This window comes from Lathamus discolor, chromosome 4 (assembly GCF_037157495.1).
Source record: "Lathamus discolor isolate bLatDis1 chromosome 4, bLatDis1.hap1, whole genome shotgun sequence".
NCBI lineage: Eukaryota > Metazoa > Chordata > Aves > Psittaciformes > Psittacidae > Lathamus > Lathamus discolor.
The window spans coordinates 61,775,155-61,791,792 of record NC_088887.1 but is presented as its reverse complement, the minus strand read 5'-3'; the positions used below and the strand labels follow the sequence as shown (position 1 = coordinate 61,791,792).

Here is a 16,638-nt window from a genome sequence, read left to right as displayed (position 1 = left end):
ACAAAGAGTAGTGTGTTTTCTTATGTAAATTGCAGAAAAAAGTTTCCAAGGGGAGAAAACAGAGATAAAATTCAACTTTAAAATAAAGTCCCATGATAAAAGGATAAGCCACTTCATGTCACACTACATTCAAGTAGTTAGCTAACAATTAACCACAATAACTGAAACTGTTCTCCCACACTCATTTTCACACAGGAACGCTAAAATGCCTACATAGTCATACTAAACCATAGACTCAGAGAATGGCAAGCAGAATTCACATTTGCATTCAGATGATACTCTTGGAGAGGTATCAATTTGATAGGTGGACTACTCCGTGGATAAAGAACTGGCCAGACGGCTGCACACAAAGAGTTGCTGTCAATGGCTCAATGTCCAGCTGGAGACCAGTAACGACTGGTGTCCCTCAGGGATCGGTATTGGGACCAGTCTTGTTCAACATCTTTGTCAGTGACAAGGACAGTGGGATTGAGTGCGCCCTCAGCAAGTTTGCCGATGACACCAAGCTGTGGGGTTCGGATGATACACTGCAGGGAAGGAATGCCATCCAGAGGGACCTTGACATGCTTGTGAGGTGGGCTGATGCCAACCTCATGAAGTTCAACCATGCCAAGTGCAAGGTCCTACACCTGGGTCGGAGCAATCCCAGGCACAGCTACAGGTTGGGCAAAGAAGAGATTCAGAGCGGCCCTGCAGAGAAGGACTTGGGGGTGCTGGTCGATGAGAAAATGAACATGAGCCGGCAGTGTGCACTCGCAGCACAGAAAGCCAACCGTATCCTGGGCTGCATCAAAAGGAGCGTGACCAGCAGGTCAAAGGAGGTGATCCTGCCCCTCTACTCTGCTCTTGTGAGACCTCACTCAGAGTACTGTGTGCAGTTCTGGTGTCCTCAACATAAAAAGACCATGGAACTGCTGGAACAAGTCCAGAGGAGGGCCACAAGGATGATCAGGGGACTGGAGCACCTCCCGTATGAAGACAGGCTGAGAAAGTTGGGGCTGTTCAGCCTGGAGAAGAGAAGGCTGCATGGAGACCTCATAGCAGCCTTCCAGTACCTGAAGGGGGCCTATAGGGATGCTGGAGATGGACTCTTCATTAGGGACTGTAGTGATAGGACAAGGGGTAACAAGAAAAGGAACAGAATAACTAGGAAAATGCTGACAGAAACAGATTAAAGGATCAACTCCAGTTTCAATTTTAAATAACTGATTTCGCAGCTGCTTCGTCAGTGGCTCATACATTTATGTAGGCCACAACTATTTCATAGTCTACCACCACCAGCAACCTTTGCTTCTCAAACCTGTTTGGGAATAACACAAAAAATCGTGTCACTACCCAAAACCCAGAACAGCAGATCTGTAGTTTATACTCCTTGAAGAAAACATTTACTTTTTAATATAAAGAATTTGTGTAAAACAAAACCAACCCAAAATCCCCAAACAAAATACACATTTCAGAATTACCTTCTCAATACTATTTTAGTAAGTACATCCTAATTTCCCTTTGCTGCAGAATGGTTCAAAGTCAGGGGCAACAAATACATTTCAGAGTAAGATAACTTTTTCTTAGATAGCATCTGATACTGCACATTTTTCCAGAATCGTGTATTTGCTGAACAAGATTTCTCTGAGAAGTCCCCTTTCCGTTGGATAGCTCCATGTTTTTGCTTAATGTATCTGATTGATTCCAGCATGCTTTTATAGCCCAGTATTTCATCCATTTCTATAAGAATCACCTGAATCCCATCACGGATAAAAGCATTATACGTAGCTAGTTGTTGTTCAGTGGTATCTTCTAACAGGCAGCAACCAGATGTTTCTGATCCCAAAATAATCAGTCTTCTGCTTTGCTTAAGGATTTCATCAGCAACACTGACCACAGTTTGAAGCAATGAAAAAACAATCAAAGTTTGTGTAGAAACTTTACAAATGCTATAGATTCTTTCTTAATTTTAAAATTGCACATATATGGAGGAGTGGCTAAATCAGAGGGACTGGTATGTTTAAGCTCTCCACACTGTCATTCATGATTCATCATCCATTGCATAAAATTACTGATAAAAATGGTTTTCTTCAGTTCCCAGGAGCAGATATCATTCAAAAAAACCTCAACAGTGTTCTTAATAACACAGCTGAATCCTCATCTGTTCATCAATAAAAAGAAAGTGCAGACTCTCACAACAGCAGAACAGAATTTTTGGTAAGAAACCAAAAAACTTAAAAATAAAAACTTGCCCATTGGACAAATTACCCATTAATAGCAAATATGGCTTTGTTTTCCAAAACCAGGCATTTTTTAATTGTATATGTAATCTTCCAACCTGAGAACAATGTGTCAAAAGACCACTTATTAAACTCTACTAATTAAAGCATACCTTCTCCTGGTAAATCATCCCTTCCCAACATAAAGAGATTATATCCACATTGTTGCTCTAAAATATCAGGAAGTATTCTACGAACAAAGGTTTCCAAGCGATAGAAACTTCTGCTTCCACGACTTTTTGTGTACAGGACATATGCATCATAGACTTTCCCATCTAAAACAAACACAAATGTTTCTATTAAAAAAACCAAACAAACAACAAAAAAATCCCAGACAAAAAAAACCCAAACCTAAAAATCAGCAATATATCTTTATTGGAAGGTTTTATTTCGGGCTGTTAAAAAATAGCAAGGTGGGGGAGATGATCTTTTTGACAGAATAGCATCAAACCACTGAAGTGCTCTACAAATCAGAAGGACAATCAGTCACAGAACATGGCTTCTTTTCCCATCACAAGGAGTGACATGCCAGCAAGTGAGATGGATGCAGGACCTGGGACCTTCAAGAAGCCCCCAACCCCAGAGGTGTCAGGACCTTAGGAAAGTGTCCTCTTGAAGGACTTTCTTCACCCTCTCCTGCAACAAATTCAAGAGGAGTCACTCTCCGCTTCTGATTAACCACAAGAGAAAATAGCAATTCTTTCTTGTAATAATTCTGTGGGGGAAAGGCAGGTAAAAGAAAAGGCCAGAAGGCAGCAGAGGTTTTGAGAGTTAAAACTGCATAATAAACAGAAATTAAAAAAAAACAAACCAAAATCAGATTTAACTCAACAAGTTTAGCTCAACAAGCTACAAAACATAGTTTCTTTATTTCTTTTTTTCTTTTTTTCATTAGAAGGCCATTAAAGTGTTCCGGGAAGACTGAATTTTCAACCAGAAGCTGAAACTCCTTTTCTGTGAAAGCATTTAGAACAGCCATGGGTGAACATTATCTCAGTGCATGGAATTCATTTACTTTCAAGCTATAGGGAACTTCAGACAGTCTAATTCTGAGCACTGCCATGCAAAATATCTATAATGTTGCACTTACTCCCATTTTTTTCACGCGTGCAATATAAGTATCCAACACAGAAATCAAAACACATAAGAAAAATAGTAGTGTTTTCTCTCTTTGGCATGTAAACATACTAAGTGGCAGGATTTAGAAGGAAAGGAGCAAGAGAGAGAAGCTGGAAAAAAAGAAAAAAAAATTAAAAACAAAACCAGAAAAATTAATCTCTGATAAAATGCCTGATTTTCAATATAATACAAAATATAATGCATATCTTTAAACAGCTAGTTTACAGGATGTAGCTCTGCTGACACCTATTGATCATCGTCAGAGTGACCAGAAAACTACACATAAAGAAACTACTTTACAGAAAAGCAAAAATCAACATGCTAATTCACGAATAACCTGGAGTTCCTTTTGACTTATCTCACCGTGACTGTCCTCCACATTACACAGTGTTTATTACCTCGACTATGATCATGTATTTTACTCATATGAATGAAAAAATCCCCCCCACCAAAATGTCTTTGTGCATATCTGAAAATTCCTAAAGGAAATTGCACATACATTCTACTAAATAATCACATTTCTTAGAAGTAATGGCATGTGAAAAAGTCAGTAGGCTAGTTACACAAACATACCTGGTCACACTCACACACCTTCCTTACTTGTAAAAGCACAGACAGAACTACGGTACCAAAGCACCAAGTCAATCTTGAAAATCTTATAGATTATGAAAGTGATAAATGTTAAAATTAACAGAGAGAGGCGGCCTCCAGTCAGCCACCTCTGTATGCCAGGAGCTGCATAAAAACATAAGAAGATTGGTTTTTAAATGTCAAATTTGTCCAAATCACACAAATGTAATACGAATTTGAATAATCATTTTTTCACTTCCATTCATCTATTTTTTAATAATGATAAATACACTACTACAGTGACTCCTTCCCTATGCACAGATACATGCATGCGTACTGCAAACTGTAATTCACCTGTCTTCTACCAACATGATATATAAGCATCTGATATCAAAACCTCTTCTGGGGACATCAAGAAAAACACAGGCCTCAAGAACAAAAGCATTTCTTACCTCTGCGTTTTAATATAATATAAGATGCAACCTGCCCAAAGGCATTTGAAGCTTGGCAGACAAACGGTTGTTCATAATCTTCACTATTCACTTCCAAAATTACTAGCTTCATAGAATGCACAGGGCGTCCATCATAAGAAGTTTCCTCCCTATCCAAAAGGTGACAAATAGAGCCATAAAACTACGACCCTCTCTGGAATGGCTTCATCACTAACAGCTGCAGCACAACAATGGTTGTCTCCATCTGCAAATGTCAACCATACTTCAGAACAGATGAACAATTACATTGGAAGGAAAGCCAAACAACAGTTGGGGCTTTTACTGACACTTAGCATTGACACTGGAAAACATCGAGATGTTAACTTATCTGGAGCGGTGGTTCCCCAAAGAATACAAAATTTCTATAGGCTGAAGTACAAAAATATACTTTACAAACCTAAGCATCCCAGCCTCTATAAGAGTACATGGAGAGCGAGAAATTCCACAACGTGATGTGACACAGAAAGAGGTGTCATCTTGTGGTAAGCAGCTCTGGGATGGGGAGGACATCAAAGGTGGTGACCTGCAGCAGACACCACCAGCTCATGTTATTTCAGCTGCAGAGAGTGGCATCTAAACTGCTGCTTCACCCCGTGGATCAGAAAGGACTTGTAACAGCTAGTGCCAGGCTTCATCATTAAAAGACACCCATTATCCTCCATACACTGCACAGGGACACAGAAATGCTCATTATGCTGCACATTCACCTCATCACGTGTACCATAATCTGTGACCTTAACAACTTCTTAACCACCAGGAAAATGAGGGATTCCACTATCTTGTTAACAAGAGATTTCAAAAGCAAAATTAACCAACTACTTAGCCAAGCACTATACTTTCCTGAAAACATATTCTAGTTACCATTTAAAATGCAAACTAAAAGCTTGAAATATATCTTAAAGGCCATATATAGAACCACACTAATCACTTTCTAAGCAAAAAGTCACAGTAATTTAAACAGTAACACAAAACGAATAAATATCACTAATGCGAATGACAAATGGTTGCACAGATGCCCATTTAAATGTTAGGAAGTACAAAAACTAACACTGCTTTTATGGTATCAATTCAGGGACCATGTGCCTCTGCATTATGGCCTAATGACATTGCAATTCTTTATGATGGTACAATATGTTTGTATAAGGTTTTCTCTTGGTGAGCACTCAATTCAGCATTTTATTTCCCCCCTTTGTTTTATGATGAGGACTTATTTCTCACAACTATATTCTTACTTTGAAGATATCATTCTCATTTCTTCATCAGTTTCTTGATCATACATAGTGCTTGAGAATTTACAAAAATTATCACATTTTGTCTCCATAGAACAACCATGAGATGGGAGCTGACAAAAAACCTACAAGTTTTAGTTCCCAACCTGTCATACTTAAGAAATGCAGATTTCCTTCTGCTCCAATTTTAGTTGCTTTTTCAAATCAGGTCTAATTTCTTGTCTCCTAGCTCCACTTAATCTGCTTTTCACCACCCTCAACTTATCGCCTTATTGCCTTTCTCATACTTTACTCAGTCCACATCCATTTTCCTCCCAAACCCCAACTCACCACTGGAAATCTGTCTTCCTTTTCTCCTCTCAACCCACTAAGCTTCAGTACAAATATCCTCAACAAAGTCTTCCGTTAACATTTCAGCTGCTCTCAGTTACATTTCTCTAACCCAAGGCTCTTAAACCTGGAAGTCTCAATTTCTCCCGTAAAGCACAGATTTGGCCCTTTGCAATGTTTCAGAGAGGCAGATGGGAAGTGAAAGAAGGCAGAGGAAAGAGACAGTCTGAAGATCATGTGCGTGGACATGCTTGATCCAACTGTAAGATGTCTCTGCCAGGCCACAGCCTGCTCAATAGAAACTGTAATACAGTTATGAGACTATAAGTACACAAAAACCTTTTCCTGAGGTTGGAAATTAAGACAGATTTTTACAATGAACAAAAAAAGCACATCACACATGTAGGCCATGTACCTAATATGCTTCAAGTTTCTACATTAAAACATAAAGTGAACTGGAGGAGGCAAGCATTAGAATTTTTAAAAAGAAAGCTATTTAAGCAAATGAAAACTGCTGTTAAATATTTTAAGGTCAAAGGGAGAAAGTTCCACTTTGGTTGCCAACATGGTATTTTCTAATCTGAAAATACACTTACTCATAAGGACTTGCAAAAATTCTGTTCATAAAAAATACATAAATATACATACCATTGCTTGTCCAAAACGCCTCATAGCCATCAGCACCTGTTGTATAGCAATCCACTGTAAGCTGTGAGCCTATAAAATTGTGTTACAAAGCAAAAAGTTAATTTTCATAATCTAATTATACAATCCTGTTCACAGACTCTCACACAGACCAACTAAGGATGCCCCCACACCCTTTCAGAAAACTTAAATCTAGCAGAGAATCTATATACTCAGTGATTTGCAGGTTCAGAAACAGACTGGTAGGATGGAAGAGACTAAATCCAAGAAGAAGATGGCTCTCTCTGGGGCATCACTTTCCCTGCAGATGGATCCATCCTTAGACTCTCTTCCAGAGAGATGGAAAGCAACAGATGTGACAGAGAACACTTGGGTTCCCTACAGTTTTCCTTGTATCTAATAAATTTCCCTAGGACTTTGTAAGCAACATGCCTTGTCCCTCTCACCCCCAAACATTCCTCCTTCAGGAGGTCAACATAGGGAAACTGAACTGGTAGCTGAACTAGTTTGTGTCAAAAACCAAGAAAACACAAAACATGGCACTCAGAGTACATGTTTTCACTAGGATACAAAAATCATATTTTCTTACAGAAAAAACAACTTACCAAGTTCCACTTCTATGGAGTTGTTTCTTGGGTAAGATATTTCAGGGGGCTTTTTTGGTGGGCTCACTAGCCAAGGAAAACAAAGAAAGTGCTTTTCAGAAAACCCAGGGCACTTGCAGTTTGTTCTATGCTCTATAACTCAAGTACAAACTAAAACAAAAATGGAAAAAATCTCACCCTGTCCTGTGAACAAGGTTGTCAGCAATTTTATAACAGACATTACTCAATTATTAAAAGAATTATATCACAGAATCACAGAATGGTTTTGGCCAGAAGGCACCTTAAAGACCATCGAGTTCCAATCCCCCTGTCACAGGCAGGGACGCCTTCCACTAGACCAGGTTGCTCAAAGCCCTGTCCAACCTGGCCTTGAACACTGCCAGGGATGGGGCAGCCACAGCTTCTCTGGGCACCCTGTGCCAACGCCTCAGCACCCTCACAGTGAAGAGTGGAGGTGGAGGGGTGGGCATGCCGTGGGTTTGGAGGTGATGTGCTTACCAGTGGGTACGAGCGGGATGGGGCGCAGGGCGTTGTGCGGGCTGTAGGGTGTGCTGCGCTCTCCCCGCACCGGGGATCTCTGGTGGCAGAAAGGGAGTGCCAACTGATAAGAGTTGCTTCTGGTTTCTAGCATCCTAGATTCGAATTCCTCGGAGATTGTACAGAGGGCTTCTTTCTCCGCCATCCCTTCAGTCACAAACAGGCTGGAAAGGCACGGCCAGTTTGGGTTTTCCTCCTTGGAGTGTCTTCATCCCGGCATCTTTTTTGCCTTCCTTCTCTTTCCTCCCCTTCCACCAGGGGAGGCTGGTAGCCACAAGCTGAGGGGCATCTGGCCACTGTCCAGCTCACCCTTAGGCCAAAGGCCCAGGAAGGACTGATGTGGCAAATAAAGGTGGCAGAAAGGAAAAGCAGAGCTGTGAGCACAGGTGTAAACCTGTATCTCATAGATGAGTCCCTTAGTGACATGGTTGAGTGGTGGACTTGGCAGTCTTGAGGTAGAGGTTGGACTTGATCTTAAAGGCCTTTTCCAACCAAGCTGATTCTATGATTCTAAATATCCCCTGTATTTGAGGTAGTCAGTTACTTCTGACTTGAAGCTGAACTATTCTTCACCCCACCTCTTCCAAATCTCCACACACTCATGGTGGACTGGCTGTTCCGTGGCATAAAAATCCTGTGAATATTGCATGCACAGGCACTTAGGGTACAGGTAAGTATCCAGAGTATTATTCCTCTACAATCCGGATAGCCTGTGACCCAGCACGCCACGCTTACAAACTGGAGCCAAATATTTTCAAAGTACAATTCATCTATTTTAGACTTCTACTAAAGGGGAAATTCCATTTCTGTACTCCAAACAATATATAAACTCCCAGTCAGCGTTCCCTTCCCTCACATTTAAGTGGAAACTAGTAGCCCTAAGTACGGGTTTGAGAAACTTGGACAAAATTTTCATAAACACAGTGAAATTATCTACTCACCTTCTACAGTCCGACTGACGTCTCGTGAAATGTTATACTGTTTTCCATTGTAGGTATATGTTGTTTTGCATGCATAGTTTCCTTGATCCTGTACAGTCACATTGAAAATGATAAGATCGCTGTTTGAGAAGGCAAACATTTCCCCCTCCAGCAGCTGGCAGTCCTAAACACGTGTAGAAAACTCTGTTATTTCATATCACTATGTCTTTCTGTGTTTTGTCTCTAACAGAAGCAGAACTTTCAGTGGATCACACCATAACGATGGATGCCTTGCAGTGGCTGATAAAGAGCAAGGGCAGTGGAAATCAAAAGCAAACCATACTTCATTTTGGCTCTGAGTTTTTAATTCAGAGATACTCCAAGTTCATTTCCCATCGAAAACAATTTTTAATATTACAGAAATAAGAAAGCAAAATGCAAGCATCAGGATTTGTAAAAGTATTCACTAATGAACAATCACTTAATCATTAGACTTAATTTTTTAAATGAGGCAGAAGGCTGCAGAAGGCACTACCTTGTTATAAAGAGCCTTTAAATAAGTGTAAACAATATGAAAAGTCATTTATTTAATGGAATAATGTTGAGCACATAATGCCATCTCTCACAAATGACATTCTAAATCCGCTTACACACAAAAAAAATATTCATGACAGGGTCTTTCTATCACAGGCCAAAATATGCCACCTGGTGGATATGTGGTCAACGGCATTCCCACATCAAAGCTGAATTTCTACTCCATTAAGAAAAAAACCTGTATACACCTTTAGAAGATAAAAAGTCTTAATCCTCTTCCAGTTTTCAAAGAATTTTTCTAGTACTTGCAGTAAATCTTTCTGTTTTCTCTTACAATTCACAAACATCAGTGATTTATAATTTAAACAATGGACAGTTATAAGACAGCACAAGCCACAGCATTCTCACCTTGTACCAACGAACAGGTTGAAAATTCTTCTCATTCCTGAAATGATCCAAATGTGGACACACAACCTTCGCAGACGATAATGTAAACATCAACTCTGCAGAGAACAACACTGGGGTCCTGATGGACAACAAACTGGACATGAGCCATCAATGCTCCCTCATGGCAAAAAAAAAGGCTAACAGGGTGCTGAGCTACCTTAGAACCTGCCAGCAGGTCAAGCAAGGTGATCCTTCCCTTCTACTCAGCACTGGTAAATCCTTGTCTGTTGTACTTGCCAGTGGCCTCACTAGAGAAAGTCTAAGACAGGGCCACAAAGATGATTAAGGGAGTGGAGCATCTCTCACATGAGAGGCTGAAAGAACAGGGACACTGTTCAGCTCAGAGAAGGCTTAGGGAGTGTACTGGTGGATCTTACCAATGCGTGTAAATATCTGATGGTAGGGAAGGAAAAACAAAGAGCCAGGCACAAACTGAAATACAGAAAGATGCCATCTGAACATAAGGAAACACTTTTTTACTGTGACAGGGATCAAACACTGGAACAAGTTGTCCAGAGATGTTGTAGAGTCTCAATTCATGGAGATAATCAAAATCTAACTGGACATGATACTGGGCACCCTGCTCTAACTGACCCTGGGCAGGTCAGGGAGGTTGGATTAGATGATCTCAAGAGTTCCCTTCCAATCTGAATGGTTCTGTGATAAGATAGTACACAAAATAGCACATATTATGTTTTACAGGTTCCTGCTTTTAGGACTGTTTAAAAGAACTCATTGGCATGCACATAAATTTACTTTTACAGCCATTTTCATGGAAAATTAGTGTTACTTGTGTGAATTAATTAAGAACAAGACGTTCTGTAGCCACCAACAAACTTACCTGCAATAATTAACAACAGAAATGCAGTTCTGATGTTACACAAACCCAATGTTTTTGCTCTCACGTTTCCCTGCAGAAATGGAAAAACCTTTCAGTTAGTGGCTTCCACAATTTAAAGTCAATGCTTGCAATACACAGTTAGTACAGGGAATATAAGAATTGTCTTTGGCTTGTTTTAAGCCTGTTACCTGCTTGTTTAACCTGACAGCTCCTAATCATTACAAGGAAAAAACAAAATAAAGAGTGAACATTTCCTATTGAGCTTGTCAGGTACTCAGGATTTTTTACATCTCTAGCACACTCCTGAGCTCTTGCTTTCCCAAGCTGCAGTTTTACTCTAACTGTGCCTTAGGTGGAATCTAATTTCTGACCATCTTTGCCACCCTTTTCTGTACTGTCTCCAGTTACTCTACAGCCTGTCTGAGGTGAGTAGGGGAGAACAGAACTTGCATACAGTTTTCAAAACATAAGCGCACTACAGATCTATGAGTTAAAACAATTATCCCCTTCCCCCCGCCCAATAATTTCTAACAATCTATTTGTTAAGTTCTACTGAGTATTGACCTGATATTTCCACAGGCCTATGCAGTAAAACCCCAAGTTCTCATCACTGAGTGTTAAAAATCAGGTAAACGCAGACAGCTGCTAAACACAGGATTTTGCTTATGTGTTTTCATTTTAAATTTTCTTTACATTTACCTACAACAAATTTATTCTGCCACTATTACCCAGTGATTCACTATCATGACATCCTTCTGCCACCCCATTGTTCTAGCATGAATAGCTTTGTAATATCGGCAAATTCTGCCACCACACCAGTTTTCCACCTGTCTAGATCATTAGAAATATATGCTGAGCAGAAGACGATTTTTTGGGACTCTATTAGCAATCTTACTCCACCTGAAAAACTGAGCATTCATCTTTTACCTACTTACACATACAGGTGAGAATAAATACATTATGGCAGTCTGCCTTCATTACAGGCGCTACAGACTCTGCTGAATCAGACATGTCTCCTGTACCCAGTGTGTTCACATACATGTGTACAATTCTAACACACTTCTAGTATTTGAGATCCATGACATCCCTTTACAAAAGTCACTGTTGACTCCTCCCCTGCATAATTTACCTTCATTTCCACTGGTTCAATTCTTTAAAGCAGTGTCTACCCAGCTGCCTGCTGCAAATACCAGACTCACTTGTCTCTGTTTTCCTGGCTCTCTTTTGATTACTTGGAGAGGATAAGGAACCCACTAATCACTTTCTGATCTGTTGGTCCCAAAGCTACTTTAAATGAGACATTTACAACAAGAGAAAACAAAAGTATCAGCCAATCGTCATGCTTCATTACACATCATTTTGTTCTGTAACTGCCAGTACTGACTCTTCAATTTGAGACAGATCATTCCATGGAAGACAAGCCATAAGAAAAGGTACTGAAATCCACACTCTTCCAAGGTGAGCACAAATGCAAAATCTTTTGGTTTTCCTTGCTATGCTCGTATCTTCCCATAGCCTATCCCATAGGGGTTGTTTTTATACCCAAATTGTCTATTGGCTCTGCAGACTCTTTTTAGAAAAGGAAAGTTGCACGCCTCTGACAAGTTGTTCCTTCATTTGGCCTGCCTTACTGCTGCTTTTTTTTCTCCTCTCTATTCGGCCTACCAGTTTTTACAGCACTGTGAAAGGACAAATGCATTTATTCAAACTGAAGGATAAGCAGGAGAATTCCATCCTGTTGTGAAGAATCTTCAGCTGATCACCAATTTCTACAACAGTCAAAGACGACACTTCCGGCTGCTGTATCTTACTCCACCAAACTGATTCAGAAGCGTGCCATATATTGAGTCATCTACACTGCTTCTTGCAGCGCCTGCTTTCTTCCTTCTTCCCCTTCTCTTCCCTTCTCCCCCTTCTCTTCCCTTCTCCTCTGCAAATTTCATTCACATTACCAGGCAGGTCTTCTCTTGCCTAGCTGCAAGAAGGAATGAGTCCCTGCAGGAATGCTGAACATAAGTAGAAATACATAAACCTTTAAGTTCGCTGGAGGGGGGTTATGGGTGTTTGTACAAAAGCTCCAGCTTTCATCACTAATTGTGACAGACAGTAACTCTCAAAATCTATGGTTTTCAATTTTAAAGGAGATTAAAACATTATAATAGAAATAATTTAAAGAGAAAACAGGACTGAACAAACTCCACTTATAACTAGGCGTTTTCTTTATGACTTCTCTGTATCACTGTTTTTTCATTAGCTCTGCTCCATTACAGCATTACTCTAGTGTTCTAACTCACACATGCTTTCTTCAAGCAGCATTTTTGCCCCAGCATTAGATCCAGGAGATGCAGCAGCAGTTACTTTGCCATGTTCTGAAGGAAAGTCTTCCAGAAACCTACTTCACTATAATGTTCTTTCTATCTATTTAAACTTAGAACTTGCCCTTTTGCCAACATGGAAGACTTGCAAATATACAGAACCCTGTGTCAAACCACACACATTAACTGTTCCTGAAGGAGGAGATTCCTTCTTGTCTGACTTTTCCTGATTGAAAAAATCTCCAGTTCTGCAGAAGGTATACCCAACAGCAAAATTAGGCTCTGCTCTTTGCATGCATTCACATAACTGATGATGAAAATAACAAATATTAAGTGCAAATGTTTTTCCTACCATGGTAAACGAGTACATTTCTCCCTTTTCCCAGCCATTTTGTCCACATTTTGAGCCTGCAATCAACATGCAGAGCTTTATCGCTCAGGGCAGAACTCAGTTGGCGTTATCTTTTCCCAAATTCTCCAGAGAGGAAAAAGCTCCATGTATCATGTATCTGAGGCCATGTTCATAAAGCTTCACCCTGAAAGGAAATATTTTTATCAATATGAGATTCAATAAAAAAAAAAGAGAAGACAAGTGCCTGGAAGAGATCCTCAATGATAGATGCACCTTAATTACAATTACAGCATCCATGACAGCACATAATAAAGCATAATTATTAAAAACCATCACTAAATTGGTACAGCCACCTTTTCCTCTGCTCTCTAGTGCTTTTGAAGTTGACCTGGGCAATTACAACAAAATCACAAGTCTCATCAGAACTTTGAAGAATCACGCCTTTCACTGGTTTCTGCGCACTTGTAGCACTTGTTCTTTGAATGCCCTATTCAAAACCACAGACAGATTAAAATACACGACAGTCCTCTTATCAGAACTGAAAGAACTGACAGAAAGTTGGAGCATCACACCATTTCTTTTACATAAGCCCAAGAGCATTTTAAACCATTATATATACATATATATATATACACACATATATACATATTACCTTAAATACTTCTATTACCTGCAAGGTACACCGTGCCTCTTCAAGAGAGCTTAATCAAGTTTTGATCTAGGAAAAACGATCACAGCAAATCCATATACTCCTCTGCTGCCGAGGCGTACCCAGCTGGTGCTGGAGAGCTGGGCTGGGATGTAGTTACAGCACCGAGAGTATCTTGACAGCCGTTTTTCTGCGAATCGCTGACATCCCTCACCAGTGACGGCAGGAAATCATTTCCCAATACCCTTCGTGGTTCACGGGTGTCACTGGGAAGGGGCTGCAGCTCCCTAGAGCGCAGGAATCGCGCTGCAGGGAAGGGGACGGGGGTGGGATGCCGCAGGAGACCCACCAGACAAAGGGACACGGCTAAACTTCAAGGAGACGGCACCCCGTCGGTTTCTTTCAGAACCAGATCCGCGCCAGGCGCAGGGGGAAACGCTGACTTATCAAAACAGATTCCGCCCCACTCCTACGCTGTCCCCTGCTCTGGGCTTCCCCGGGAGGCACCACTCGGGCTGAGACTGCTCACGGACGGGCCAGCCCCCAGAGGACTCCCCGCCGGTGCCTACCTGCACGCACGTTGCCGGGGTGGGGCGAAGCGGGGGAGCTCCGACTGCTTCGCTCCAGCGGGCAGCCGCGGAGCCGTTGTCGGCTGTGGTCCCGTTGCAGCTCCCGCTTGCAGCGCCTCACCCTCTCCCGGCTGCAAACCTCAGTGCCCCGGCGGTGGAGAGAGGGGCCCTCTTCTCCTCCTCAGCCCGCCCCTTCCCTCCTCCTCGGCGGCAGGTGTCCCAGTGCCCGTAGGCAGGCAGGCAAGCCGGCGTTAAACCTGATTAAACCCAGGCCACGGAAAACAGTGAGACTGAGCAAGAGCCACTTTGCTTTGTAAAGGGGGCGCCTCGCTTCAGCTGCCAGCACCCAGCTGCCGCTGCCTGGGCTCGGCCTCCGCAGCCGGGCAGAGCCGGCAGCAAACCCTCCAGGTTCGGGGTGAGCGGCTTTTGTTTTGCCCTGTAGCACGGGCAGGCTTCCCTAGTGGAAGAGAGCGTGTCACTGGAAGAGAATGAACCCCTCGCGTGTGTGGAGGCTGTTGGCAGGAGCATCTCGGAGACGTCAGCTGGTGTATTTGCTTCTTCAATAGGCTACTTTGACAGCTTGGTCCGAGTTCCCCGGGCTGCCACGTGTCGGTGAGATGCTGGGCTCCGAAGCTTGAGCACACAGATTTAGTCCCACTTAGCCACAAGGTTTTACTTAGAGATTTAAAGTGCTGTTAAGTAGCCTGGCGTCTTTTGGAGGTTACTTAGCTCGTTCTGGGAACAGTATGTTCACTGTGTTCTGGTATTTCTTAGTTCTCTGTGCACGGCTGGGCTCACAGTTATTCCAAGTAGTTCTTCAAATGTGTGATGAACGCAGAATTGGATATGGGCTTTTTTAAGGCAGCGTTGTCACTGACTAAAATTGTTACTAAGGTAGAGGAAGCCTCTTTCTTAGGTTCCTCCCACAGTAGGCAGCAATCAGCAAACCCTAACCTTTTAGAATTAACGAGGTAGATATTATTATTTTAAAAAACCCATCATAAACACATTTGTTAAGCAAATTACTAGCATTCTGCTAAAACTGTGGAGAATAATCCAGGCATGTCCTGCTTCTTCCACCCTGATTTTTTCATTCTCCTTCTGGTACTTCTTGCATTCCACCTTCTGGTATGATTGTATTTACCAAACGGAAGCGCATTCAATCATCCTGCCCACAGATAAGCAAAGATGAGAGATTACGTGCTGTTATGCCTGCATATCTTGTCCTGCACTGATGCAAGGTGGAGTACTGACTCCTCCAGCCTCTCGTGCTGGCTGAAGGCACGTTATAGCAGCTTCAGACATTATGCTGTTGGGAGGAACACAGAGACTGAATGCATTCCTGGCTCAGCAGAGACAGCAAGACTTGTGCAATCAGCTAGCCTCTCTTTGATCAGCAATTATATCCATATTTCATTTTGGAAATGTTTCTTATAACTCACTGTATTAGGTCATATCATTTTTATGCAACATTTCTGGCTGCTGTATTGCTGTTCTGCATCACCAACAAATACCTGTGAGTTAAATCTGATTATCATAAATGCAAGTGAGGTGTTTCCTCACCTGCTCTACTACATTCGTCTAGAAGCAGTGATTTAAGTAAATATATGTATGTATATTCAGAATTCTTTCTGAGACATACTTTCTAGAGGTTCCAGTGTATGTGGTGGGTTGTTTTTTTTTCTCTCCTATCTTCATTATACTACTACTAATAGTGAAAAAAATGTTTTCAGTAAAAATGTTTCTGGTATAAAAGATGTTGTTAAATATTACCAGAACAAATAAGTAAAATGGGAACTATTCAGTAATTCCAATATTCAGTGATTGATGTGAATCAGAATTGAGAAAAAAAAAACCACATTATAGTAAAGCTGAAAGAGTACCAACTGAAATAGCTGGATTTCACGAGACAGCAAAATACGCAGAACATGGGTGTCACAAGACAAAACTTGCAGGGACGAGCAGAGAAGTGGGCTGTCTGAGGAAAGTGGGCATTGGCACAAGCCTGCAGGAACACTTCCGCAGACTAAGAATCACCAACTCCAGCAATGAAGGTGATGCTAAGCAAAGAGTTATCCAAACACATGCTCCTGAGCAGATCTGTGCAGTGGAATTTGCTGGGTTTTGGGGGGTTTTTTTCTAATCTATACAAACATTCAGAGTACTTTGTCTCATAAAGCTCTAATATAGAATAATCTGTTGTTATTAGCACAGGGTGGGCTCT

At 41.4% G+C, this 16,638-nt stretch overlaps 1 protein-coding gene across 1 annotated transcript; it reads right to left on the bottom strand.

Moving 5' to 3' along the window:
• Positions 1-1,358: 1,358 nt before the first annotated feature.
• LOC136013611 (interleukin-1 receptor type 1-like) lies at positions 1,359-14,183 on the bottom strand. Its single transcript, XM_065677743.1, is given in 12 exon segments — positions 1,359-1,881; positions 2,375-2,536; positions 3,972-4,115; positions 4,403-4,551; positions 6,597-6,717; positions 7,251-7,316; positions 8,729-8,891; positions 9,650-9,760; positions 9,763-9,767; positions 10,530-10,599; positions 13,197-13,380; positions 13,867-14,183. Coding segments are annotated over 11 exon segments (1,398 nt in total). The 5' UTR covers positions 13,215-13,380; positions 13,867-14,183; the 3' UTR covers positions 1,359-1,492.
• Between the last annotated feature and the right edge of the window lie 2,455 nt (positions 14,184-16,638).